The 12,780-nt window shown below is 34.8% G+C and overlaps 1 protein-coding gene across 3 annotated transcripts in view; it reads right to left on the reverse strand.

The window, feature by feature from the left end:
* LOC145688380 (protein Hook homolog 3-like) overlaps positions 1-12,780 on the reverse strand; it is a 168,742-nt gene that overhangs the window by 67,631 nt on the left and 88,331 nt on the right. For all 3 annotated transcript variants that reach the window (XM_081762548.1, XM_081762549.1, XM_081762550.1), the window contains 2 exons: positions 12,495-12,658; positions 7,518-7,658 (listed from right to left, as the gene is read on the reverse strand). In XM_081762548.1, the coding sequence (XP_081618674.1) occupies positions 7,518-7,658; positions 12,495-12,658 (305 nt within the window). The remainder of the gene's footprint in view (positions 1-7,517; positions 7,659-12,494; positions 12,659-12,780) is intronic.

Below are 12,780 nucleotides of genomic sequence, written 5' to 3' on the forward strand. Positions count from 1 at the left end.
GCTTTCATCCCACCGTGTAATACCTACAGCAAGGCACTGTTTGGGGATGCTTTACAGACTACCAACTTGATAGTTCGAATTAGTGGAATAATGGACAAAAACGTGTTTCAGAACGTTTGAGGCAAGGAATTTTATCAGGAACATGGATTCGGAGCAGTAACTTTGAACTATAATAAAATAAGCACCCCGAACATTCTTTCAAGCTATGCAGAAATTATCTGCAATGCAAAGAAGGCTGTTATATCACCAAGAAGGAATAGTCGCCAGTCACCGGATTTGTTACCCATTGAACTCCTGTAAGATGAGTTTGACAGGACAGTCCATAAATAGATGCCAACGAATACTGAAGGTTTTTAGAAGGTTCTCTAGAGCTACTGAAGTCGCATAGCTTCACAAAAGCTGGATAAATTAATCAAACAATTATTTGAATTTGTAAAGCTCTCACCAAGGCTAACGGTCCGCATTTCCTTGAACGCAAACACACGATAAATTTGTCTCAGTGGAAACAGGACCATATGTTTTAATTTCTTTATATGAACAATTATGTTTATTTTACAGAATAAGTTCAACAAACTGGGTTTTATATGAATAAACATTTTCTTTTTTGGAAAATTCTGAAAAATCAGTAGTGCGCTCTGACTTTTAACGACTATATAATATATATATTAACGTCCCACAAATATGCACTGGGGCTAAATGAGACGGTGATGGGATAGATGATAATGGTGGCATGAAGAGAGGAGGAGGAAACGGGAAAATCCAGAGAAACCCACGCACACGGTTTTTTCCACTACAAAGCCCACGAACCAGAGGTGAGCGCTCTAGCACCGAGTCATCGCGACCCCCATTTGTATTGTTGTAGTAGTTGTTTTATTATGTACAAATGAAAAATATTTTTAAAGCATTACATCAAAATTCTCATGCATAAAAAAACTTATCACGAATGCATGCAACCCTCCAACACCACATACAAACGTAGAAACATGCAGAGGCATGCACAGTCAAGATTAGCGTTGCAACCAGCTTTTCAGCTTCAGAACTTCACGAGTGAAAATCCAAACCCAAATGCCATCATACTTAAAATGTAAATTGAAGACTAAGTCTCTAAAAATTACATATGTGATTTCAAGCTTGAAGAGAATATGTCTAGTTAAATATCAATACTTGCTTTTGTACATAATATTTGCACATCATTTCAGTTACGACAGCCACCATGGTATCAAGTGGTAACGATAACCTAATAGATCCTCACAGAAATTTATTTTCAATTTTAAGACATAAATTAATATATAATTATCCTTCTTCATTTCTCGGAATGTCAACAAGGTCATTTAAGGCATAGAGTTGGTTGTTCCTACTAATTTGACGTTCTTTTAATTCCCAACTATTGAAATAATAACAGCTAAATTTCACTGGTGGAATATGCCTAGATTTTTTAGTATGTATCACAAGAAAAATATTTACTTTGAATTTCATCTCGACAACTAATAGCAGGATTGAATATAATCATGTACAAATAACTTATTTCCTGTTCCCAACTTAAATATTTGTCTGAAGGGAAAAAACAAATACTAGTGTCACAGATATATCGGAATGGTCTCCGTAACTCCGATATATTGAAGTAGTGGCCATAACTTTCTACTTCAGTCACATTACACAAAATCCCATCAAAACGGAGGTATTAATACTGAACTTTGCCTTAAAAAGCATATATTCATTTATAAAGAATAAATGGGCTATGCAGAACAATGTTAGCTTATGTTAAGTATGCTTAATTTACTAAAGCATTAAAAGCCCAGCGTCTAGGTGAAAACTAACGTGCAGAAATGAAACAAACATATATATAAAAATCTGTATTTTAACATTTTAAAATGATACAAAATAGCTGCGTTTTCATTGCTTCATTTAGAGTGCAATATATGGAACAACTTATTCCTTCCACTCACCAGGAACGTATTAACTCATGGGCTTGTAAACAATTTATCTAAGTTTTTAAGAACACATCAATGACAAGATGCCTGTAACGCTGAACACGTGGAAGACCAGAATATTTTTCCATCACTGAGATCACAAACTCAACTTTGTAGGACTTAATATTTTGATACATCAGTCAAATTATTTGTACATAATACGTAATTAGGGTTCTCAACAATAAGCATTCCAATACACATAATTTTAATAAATACCTTTAGTTTAAATACAATAAAAATCGAAACAAGTGAGACATAAATATGTGTTCTTTTTAATACAACACTTGTCCCAAAACACTGAATTCAGGCCATTGGTTTTTCTTTTCGGGGAATTATTCCACCCAGTATCCCAATATAGAGTGCACTGTAATCTAGAAATGTTACGTCGAGGGTGTAAGTTCGACGTGTACGTGTTCCCATTAGAAGGAGCAATATGAAGAAGTTTCGGTTTAGTTTCGGTCGGAATAGGGTAACAAAGAATCAACATTGCGTTGTGTGTGAAGATAAGCAGTGGAATAAAAAATCTTCAAGTAGTGCGCTGCTTTTGTATGTATGAAACATAAGGAATTGATACCTGAGGATCGAATTGTTACGACGTCTGTACCACTGCTCAATAGAGACTACTGGAGAATGTTTTCTATCGTCATCACCCTACACTCTATCACTTCCGCCTTTTAATCATGCTTATGAGAAGCATTGTACTGCCTAATCAGTGCAATAATCGAAGACATTACTCTAACAAAAGCAACTCGAGTACATATTCCTCATCTACTAATGTTTTTCTATCAGTTGACTGAGAACGTCTTTAATCCGAAAGTACCTCGATCACACTACACGATGAGGGTTTTTTTTTTTTTTTTTTTTTCTAAGTAACACTCTCTTGATCATTAACCTGTTGGTGTTCGTCTTATTTATGCTGGAAGTTTATGGGTGTAATATTGGCAGAAAGAAACTTTGAGACAGGTCGAAATGAAAACCAGAAGGAAGAAAATAATAAAATAACATATTACAGCATAAATTTATGTGGCAAATGTATTAAGAATGTTTTTCACAGCTTACCATCTTCCAGTAAAATGTAATGAGAGTTTGACTTATATATATATAAGTTCATCTTAAAAGAGTGTATGTGAATGAGAAAAGAAATACGTCATTTTTCATGAAATGCTTAAAGTCAAATTTGTTGCGAAACTAATTTAAGTGATCCACTTGAAACGTCTTTTCACGTGGAAGTTTAACATTAAAACCCGTTTCCCTTAAAACATATTTTGTTGCATGCAATTGTTAGAACGGTCAAATAGATGGCAATGTTTACCCAATCCCCTTATTCGTTTGTAATGTTCCGTGAAAAGGTAGTATTGTAACGAATTGAAACTTAATGACATGAAGCAAGCTTTTTAGAAATAACTTCACTCATTTCCAGTGCTGCTTTGAAAACCTTTAACACACCGTTAGGGTTGCTACACCATTGGGCAGGAACACTATTTTGAAGGCGTAACTAGCAAGTTCTGTTGTAGTTTCATACAACCAAGAAATCACAGTCCAAGAACTTTGTGGACAAACGCTGTATAGAAACTGAGCGTTATAAAAACATAAAGTATGTCGCAAGTCAGCATATATCCTTTATTAAATTTTGAGGTCAGTGTTCCTTAACTCTTTGAGGCACGGGAGCCAGCGTTATTTTGTACCCCTTCCTGCACGAAAAAAAAAAATTCTTTTGAATTTTTAAAATTTTCATTAAAATTATACATGTAGACAATCTCAAAACACACCAAATAAATTTAATTTAATTTTTCAATTAATAGTTGGACGAAGAAAATGAATATCAATGGTGGTAAGCACAACTTCTTACCGTGCCTCAAAGAGTTAAATACTGTTCCTACAAAGGCAACTATGCTTCAAGAGTAATATAAAACTGAACTACCTTTATCTTTTGAAATAACGATAGAGTGGTCTGATGGAAAATCGGAATTACTAATTCCTTGAATTTGATAAGTCTAAAAAGCGTGAGAAAAGAAATAATTTTTCTAGTGCCTTATTACTTGACTCGAAAACCGGTGTGCGTTTCCAATCTATTAGTATGCATCAAACGTTGAGAACCCTATTACAAAGCAAAATGCATATAACATACTGATTTAATTTACAATAATTGAATGAATATACAGAACACTGTTTGTCTAATAGGGAGCACCCACAACGGGTTCTTTCAAACCGAGAAAAAAAATGATTAGAATCAGTAGCATTTCACTCCATAAATTGACATAATGGAATATAAGACTTCAAATTATCATGGACAGTATCGTTTGTGCGCAAAAAGGCAAGAAGCATCATATACAATACTTGACCAATTGTATTTAAAATTAAATATCTTCGACTATCACGGTCATGATCTGTAGACTGAAGACAATGAATCATAAATAAGAGTTAGGATGATTAAAAAAAAAAAAAAAAATTAAAAGCTGCATTGGGGAAAGTGCAGGACAGCACGAAATGAGAAAGCCCCAAAACCGCATGCCACACGACGTGAGATCGAATGAATTACCCTTTATATAAGACGTGAGCAAAGCATGTCGCTCTTTCTAATTTTATTTTAATTTACTGACTCACGTACGGATCTCAGAAACGATTATTATCATACATTTATTGTACAAATACGCACGAAAAACTGACTACTCAACAAGCTGCCATTTCAAGTAAGCTATGCTATCATTCAATTTTGCATCACATTAGCTGCCATTTGATTTTGTACTGTAAGTAAACATTTGCCAGTACAGTCTTAAAATCTTGTTTACAATGTAGCACTCTACTCACTTTCTTAGCACAACAAATTGAAAAGGTTATTTACTCATTCAACTTAATTGAGTTTTGCATTTAAATCGTTTCCTTGTATCATTCTCATAGCAATATCTGATTTGTAATTTTCATTCTTCAAACAGTGCCACTCAACAGTATACAATTATTGGTAATGGTGTGATTTTTTATCTGGCAAAGTAGAATAGCTGTTCTGTTAACATCCTAATTAACAGGACCACTGGTCTCCTTTGGCAGATGAAATTTCACAACATTACCAATAATTTCGCAGACATAACTTTATTTTGTAAAAATTGGTACTTTGTCTACTCTACCTTGCTATTATCCATATATACCACGCCACAAATCAATATGAAGCGAAACAAACACAAATTTCGCGTTTTACGGACATTTATTTTAAAAGTACTCTCTATAATTCTCACCGCGGCGACAGATATTCTCATGTTCTTCAGTTCTAACAAGCAAAGAACATACAATTCTTTTAACAAGGATCAACCACAGGGCCTTCCTCGTAACACTATTTTCCAACCTTGTATTTACAAAGGAATCAGATATACTACCTAGGTACAGATGGAGATCTAGTGCCAAAAATATTCAAGAAATGTCAAGACCGGAATAAACAGAACTACACTGAACATTTTAACCCTGTCATCTAATTTCATGAACGTAGTAAGAATATATTTCCTGCCTCGTTTGGATTTCATTCGCTACCTCTGAAGTAGCTCCGAAGTTTGAATATCCTTTCTGTTTACACATTCAAAACCAAATTGGAGCCTAATAACTAGACAGACACAAATTACATTTTGCAAAAATTTACGAGGAAATGTCAAAATAAAATGAACAAATTTTGCTCACAAACGAAATATTTACGCTATTCAATTTGCTATGTAACTAAATCTTAGTGTTAATATTAGTGAAATTTGGTCCATATATGTCCTGCACATCACAATCTTCGCCGTGACACTTTTTTTTTTTTTTTTTAATTTACCGTATAGCATTATCTAAATCATCTGCATAGCTACCATATATAAATTACATATATATGAGCATGCACGCAATATAATTTAAGCACTTCCCGCAGAATATCCAGTCATTTATGTATTCTCGAAATAGCTACTTAGTAAGGCTTAAAAGAAACATTTAAAATGAAAATCAGAATTCAAAACTTACAATAAAACTTTCCACTATGAAAGTAATATTGTAAGTGGAAAAGAAACTTGAGCATTAACATTTAATTGGTGAGTGGAAAGGACATACTTCTAAATATATGGCACTAATATGCGATATGAAGCTTTACAGACTTCTCTCTCACTTTTATTATTAATATTGATTATTGACATGAGCGTTTGCAATTACTTCTAGTAAAAATTGTATAATGACTAGATGTAGTATGTCATGCATCTTTTATATCAGTAACAAAAAAAATTATAAGTAAATTCACAGATTACAACGGTTACCAAAATTAAAAGTGCATTTGGAATGCCTCAGAACAACACAACATACAACTTAAAAATTATTACATAAATACACCGGAATCACATAAAGCACCATCACAACAATGTTTCCAACAAATGCAAATGACAATTTCTAAAACAAAATCACTGGTATAAAAAGGGAAAGTTGAAACGAAGAAAATTAACCCAAAAAGTTAATCCACAAAATACATGCTAAGGAGCAAACAGACTCATCATTGCATTCAAGGCATCAACAAAAAAAATACGACAATTGTGTGCTTTTTTACGACGCTTTTTACGTTTCTTTTCATGAGGGTGCCCCAAAACGCCACCACCAACTTCCCTATTGGAACATGCGCCTTCTATGCTAAGTGCTGTATTTGTGTCATCTATATCACTTTTACCTTTGGATTGTTTTGGAGACTTTATTTGTGATAGACGATTACCAAGCTCATGCAAGGATTCATGACTGTCAACCTTGCTACTCAGTAAACTATTTTCTGAGCTGGCAAGTGCAACCTGAACAATTGGAGTGATGTATTGTTCCTCCACATCTGTATTTCCGTCACTTGAATACTGTTTTGAAATGTCACTGCCTAAGATCCACCAGTCTCGAAGTTTCTTTGCATACGGGTCATCGTCAGGCGTCAGGCGGTCTTTTTCTAATGTTCTGAATTTTTGTCTATCACAATATCCATCAGGACTGCAGGTTCTGGGAAACCGCGGAGAGCAAGTCAAACAAGAGTAGTATGTGTGTGTGTCTGAACAATAACCTTCACTCGTTTCAGCACGGAACTCCTCGTCTAACGTGGTTTCTTGTGTTTCACACCCTGGACTTTGTCTCGTAACAGAAGGAGGGGTCTCTAATGAATATCTTGTCCGAGATAAACGAGAATTTTCATCATGTAACTTAAAGCCCAACCTTTCTGAAGTTGTACTTTGTAAAATTGAGTTCTCTTCCTTGCATGTATTTCTTTCCACTGATCTACAATTACAAGAATGGAAGTTACAATATGGATTCCTTTCACATGTGGAGGAAGTTTCGTTGGAAGAACTACCAGTGGCAGAGCTATATAGCAGATTCGAAACCACCTGATTCGAAACATGACATAAGGGATAACATTCTGTTGGAACAGGAGTATTTGTTTCATGGTTAGGACTAGGAGAATAATTAATTTCATGTATATGTCTTATCACATATGGCTTCAAATAAGGAACTAATTCCCGTCGTACTTTATTAGTACCATTACTAGAACACTCACTCCTTGTACTATATTCAGCCCACCTGTTTTCAGTTCGAAGTTCATTTTCGCGTTGTTTCATGTCGTCAATCAAGGCCATCAGTACTGGGACTTGTTCATCATCCGGACTTCTTTGATTTTCCTTTAATTTCGTGTTTTCATGTTGTAGTTTAAGCAATTTTTCTCTGAAAAAGATACGAAAGGAATTCTAAAACTCTGACACAGTAAATAGTAAAACAACTTTACAAGTATTCATAAAAAATTAAATTTGAATCTCTCTTCATAATCACTTTAAATTGACATTTTATAATCCAATTAAAGTTCTCAGCATTATTGTGACGTCGTGCCACAACGCCATTGTCAAGTACAGACAGTATATGTAGGTTTAAGAGTACAGCACATTTTCACTACTATAAAATTTTTCCCTAAAGAAGTTACAGACCTATCATTATTGAATAATAAGTCCCTGTATATTGATAGAAGTATTGAGGACACAGATATATTCTTAAGTTATATGAGTGTATATGTTTCAGCGTATCATATTATTTAAAACCTGGAAAAAATAGTGTGGGGGTAAGATTCCCCTAGCACGCCTAGGGGGGAGTGGGAGGGTGATATAAAAATGATCAAAAATGACCCCATACTAGTATCGAAACTATAGTTTCTGGGATCAGAGCTGAGTCGTGACACTCCTGATGCCGTTTAAATACAAGTTCAGTCCACATCGACACCTCTCGGGGAGCGGAGGGGGTGAAATAGTAACACGTAGAAATAATCGAAAACAACCTATACTAATGCTGATCCACGGTTTTCAAGGTCACTCCGAGGAATAGTAACGCTCGCAAGGTAGGTTTAAGTCGGAGTTCAGCCCCATTGGCATTGAGCGGGGGGAGAGGGAGCAGTGCGAAAACTAAACTGTCCACAAGAACTGAGACTAGTGTCGAATCTAGTCTTCCGGGTTGGGAAAACGGTTGACCCGTCTGAAATGACTTTTGGAACATAGTGTCCACCTCAAGCTGGGCTTTTTTTCACGTCACTTTGATTAAAGGGCATATTCTAGGGTGTAAAGGATTTCAAAATTCAAATGCCAAAAGTAGAGAATCTTATGCCTTTTATCATCACACTTTCACTGAAATTCAAATACTTTTCAAGAGAAGCAGTTTATTGGTAGTCTACAGACAGGATTTTTTTAATAGCCTGTATGACGAAGGGCAGATAAAAAAAAAAGCTTGGAATTATAGCCCAGGCTTTATATGCAGTTCAGGACTACCATTTGTATGAGATTTTCTTCAGTTTCAACTGGCAGCTGTCAAGATGGAACCTGTAATTCGGTAGATTCTCGTTAATACTAGTTAAGATACAAGAGCAGATCAAAAGCGGAAGGTATTAGCTGTATATAATGTACTAGCTTCGCCCCCCCCCCCCCCCCCCCCCCTCTGTCTTTGCTCGGCCTACGGTCTCGCACCTCTTGAACCCACAATTCTATCGTTTCTTTTCCTATTTCAACTATCTAAAAGATAAGATTTTGTATCCCAAGAAAACGCCCATTTAAATAGCATGGAAGTTTCTTCATCCCCCTTTAGACCCCTAAACAATTAAAAATATTCACTTTTGGCAATTTTCTTGTCGGTTAGTCATGGAAGGCTACAATCATACCAAATTTTATCATTCTAATCCTGCCGGAAGTGCCAAAACATTTTGGGGTGTAGAAGACGTCCCATATAAATAACATGGGAAAGATTTTTCAGTTCCCTATAAAACCACTCTACGGTTGGAAATTTTTATTTCTGATGATTCACTTAGGTAACGCTAACGAAAACGTACAAGCATACCGAATTCCAAGTTTTTATTCCAATTCTAAGTACTGAAAACATGAGATTATAGGTCCAAAAAAGGCCCATTAAAATAACATGGAGAAATTCTTCATCCCCTCTTTAGACCCCCTAAAAATTAAAAATATTCACTTTTGGCAATTTTCCTGCGGGTTTGTCCCGAAAAGCTACAATCATGTCAAATTTAATCATTTTAACTCTACACGAAGTGGTCACTAATTTGGGGGTGTAAAAGGTGTCCCATATAAATAACATGGGAAAGATTTATCAGTTCCCCATAAAACCACTCTAAAGTTGGAATTTTTTATTTTTACTGATTTACTTAGGTAGAGCTAACGGAAACGTACAAGCATACCAAATTTCAAGTTTTTATTTCAATTCTAAGTACCTGAAACATGAGATTATAGGTCCTAAAAAAAGGCCCATTTAAATAACATGGGAAAATTCTTCACCTCCTCTTTAGACCCCCTAAAAATTAAAAATACTCACTTTTGGCAATTTTTCTGTCTGTTAGTTCCGGAAAGCTACAATCATGCCAAATTTAATCATTGTAGCCCTACAGGAAGTGCTCAATAATTTATGTCAGCTCATGTAGTTTTATATATAGTTAAGATTAAGATATTAAGCCATTAGCTGTGTGTTACTATTGCGATTTTGGTAAGATAAAGAAAATATATTAGAACACCTATCACAAAAAATCTGCATTCTTCTGTGGTACGTTTAGTTTCGAAAAGAAAGAAAAAGCTATCCATCGCAAACGAGTGTCTTATAGGTTTATCACTACACTAACTGTAGTGACAGATCATTCTGATTGCTGTCGTTGACTAGTTACTTCACTTTCATGTAAACGTAAATATAGGTACAATAATAGTATATCTGGCACATTTTTTCATGAAACCTCTTTGTAACCTTTCCGTATGCCGCACGAACTATTTCCGATCGTTACTCTACCACTGGGGTATAACTCTATTTCCTTTAAATATTATTGCTGGTTTCACAGTTCATAATCAAAGGAGGTTAGTAACTATTGTCTGCACACACTAAAAGCGAATCTTTTCTGCCATTTTGTAGACTACTTGGTTTGACGATCAGTAACGTGCTCCACTGTTGGAGAGGGAGCCTTTCGTTAAAAAATAACGTCATTGAATATATATTATCGTTAATTAGATACAAACAAATACTATAATATTATATTCTACCAAATACTGATTGATAGAGCTTGGATCACTAAACAGCATTGCAACAGGTTTAACATACTTTTACTGATTACAGCACTTGTGCAAATGACATATCTCAAAACGAATTCAGAATGAAGCAAGCGTAAGCAGTCAAGCAGTGACGTGAAAGTTAGTAAATAATTATCCTACTTCTGGAAAGGCACATAAATCCCTGTACAAACATGTTACAGAACCAAGGTGTCACTGACAAATGGACTCCACTTTTGGGCATTGCCTAATAATCCCATTTTACTGGAAAGTACAAAGATGATCACTTCAAGAAAAATTTGGTAACTTATATACACTTGGATACCCTAAAATTACAATAGCAAAGCAACTGTTCGAAGTCATCTATTGTTCAAACGAATCCATAAAAAAGTCTTTAATAAAAGACATCTTCAGATTGAAGTTACAGTATTTTATTTCGAATTTCCTAAATTTTGACATATCATTTAACATTAAGAATGGCCAGGTATAAACTTTTCTTTTCCTGATATAATCAACTTTGCATTTTATCTTTAAACATGCCATATTTAGGTAGACAATGATGAAGGAAATCTGCAAATGATACCTGACAGCAACAGTGATACTAGTGCGCCTCCTGTTATTGAAAAGCAAGGATTCACCATTTATACTTCCTCTTATAATTTTAGTAAGTCATAACATAAAAACTTTTATCTTCTTATTCTATGGACATAATGCTAGTTGTTCTGTGTTATTCAGAAATGCTGCAATCAGTTTGAAATGAAATCTTTTAGTTTAATGTCACTTGATTATGCCCTTTAGGCTAAGGAAAACGATGATTAAGGCAAGTGAATGATGATGGAAGAAATGGTGGAATGAGAAAGTAGGAGGAAACGGGAGTACTGTGAGAAAACCCACGGGCACGATGTTGTCTATCACAAACTTACTTAGCCGAGGATCGAACCAGAGATCCTACACACCAGACGTAAGCGCTCTACCACTGAGCCACCGTGTCACCCTTAAGTAAATGTATTTCGTATAAATATTTACTCAATAAATTATAATAAAACACTTTAAACGTTAAATTATATTAAGTGATTAATTTGTTGATTAACCATTTTCTCTATATGTAATGTATAATCTACGGACATAGTTTCTCAATCAGTGCAGTTCTAAGTTATATCAGAATCACGTGACTTCTAGGACATAAAATACTTTCACTTTGTGCCTAGAATACTTGTAATAATTACGGATGTGTTATAGTGAATACGATAATCAATAATAATATGGACTAGGAACTAGCATGGCGGATCTAGGAAGCCAATGCATTGTTTATAGATAAGGACTGTTTACTGGGTGCATACTTTGCTTTCAGAAACGTTCCTGAGAATCCATTGTTTTTGAATAATAAGAAAAGCCGAAAAAAAAAATAATAAATAAATAAACTCTGCAGTACTAAACACAGAAGTAACTTCTGAAGTTTGTGTAGTGCGAAACATATTTAGGAAACCTAACGCTAACAGTTACAGTACTGTAGAAAAAGTGGCTTGAAAAAGAAAGAAAACAGAAAAAAAGCCAACTTAAAATGGCAAAATTTTACACTCTCATTAAATAATAGTGATTCCTCGATGTTGCTTTCTCTTTAATTTACAGGATTTGAGCTCAGCAGAAAGAGTTCCTTTTCTTTCTCTCTACTTTATACAGAGAAACACAGAGATGTGTGCTTTTAGGACACAATTACACAACCAATATAAAACAGACAACTAATTAGAACTAATTAGAAGTGCGACTGGTAGGGTTGAGGACGAAACTTATGAGGAGCAAAAAGAACGAATTTCCAATATGACCATGATACATAATTTCCTGTCCGCGACTTAATTTTGGATTCTTGTTTGTCCGTTATATGCAAGGAAATTACACTCCAGAAATGTACTTAACGAAGGAAGTGGAGAAATAACTACAGTTCCATATTTGATGATTTCCAATACTAGATAAAAAAAAAACTTACTTGATTTTCGGTGGAATCATTTCTACAGATTCAGTTTCTGGCAAAGTATCCGTTCGCTTGCCTGATTCAACTGTTAAACCACTTCCATCACCAAGTAGAAGTTGTATACGACACTTTAATTCTTCGTTAGTTTCCTTTAAATTATCACGGTCAACGACGAGACACTAATGACATAAAGAAAAGCATACACACATTAATTCGCATATAAATACTAATATGTTTACATACACCAGATAACCTATCACTAGTTGCAACCAACAAGTTTCTACTGACACATACGATTACA

Source organism: Thermobia domestica, chromosome 6, assembly GCF_964235325.1.
Source record: "Thermobia domestica chromosome 6, izTheDome1.hap1.1, whole genome shotgun sequence".
NCBI lineage: Eukaryota > Metazoa > Arthropoda > Insecta > Zygentoma > Lepismatidae > Thermobia > Thermobia domestica.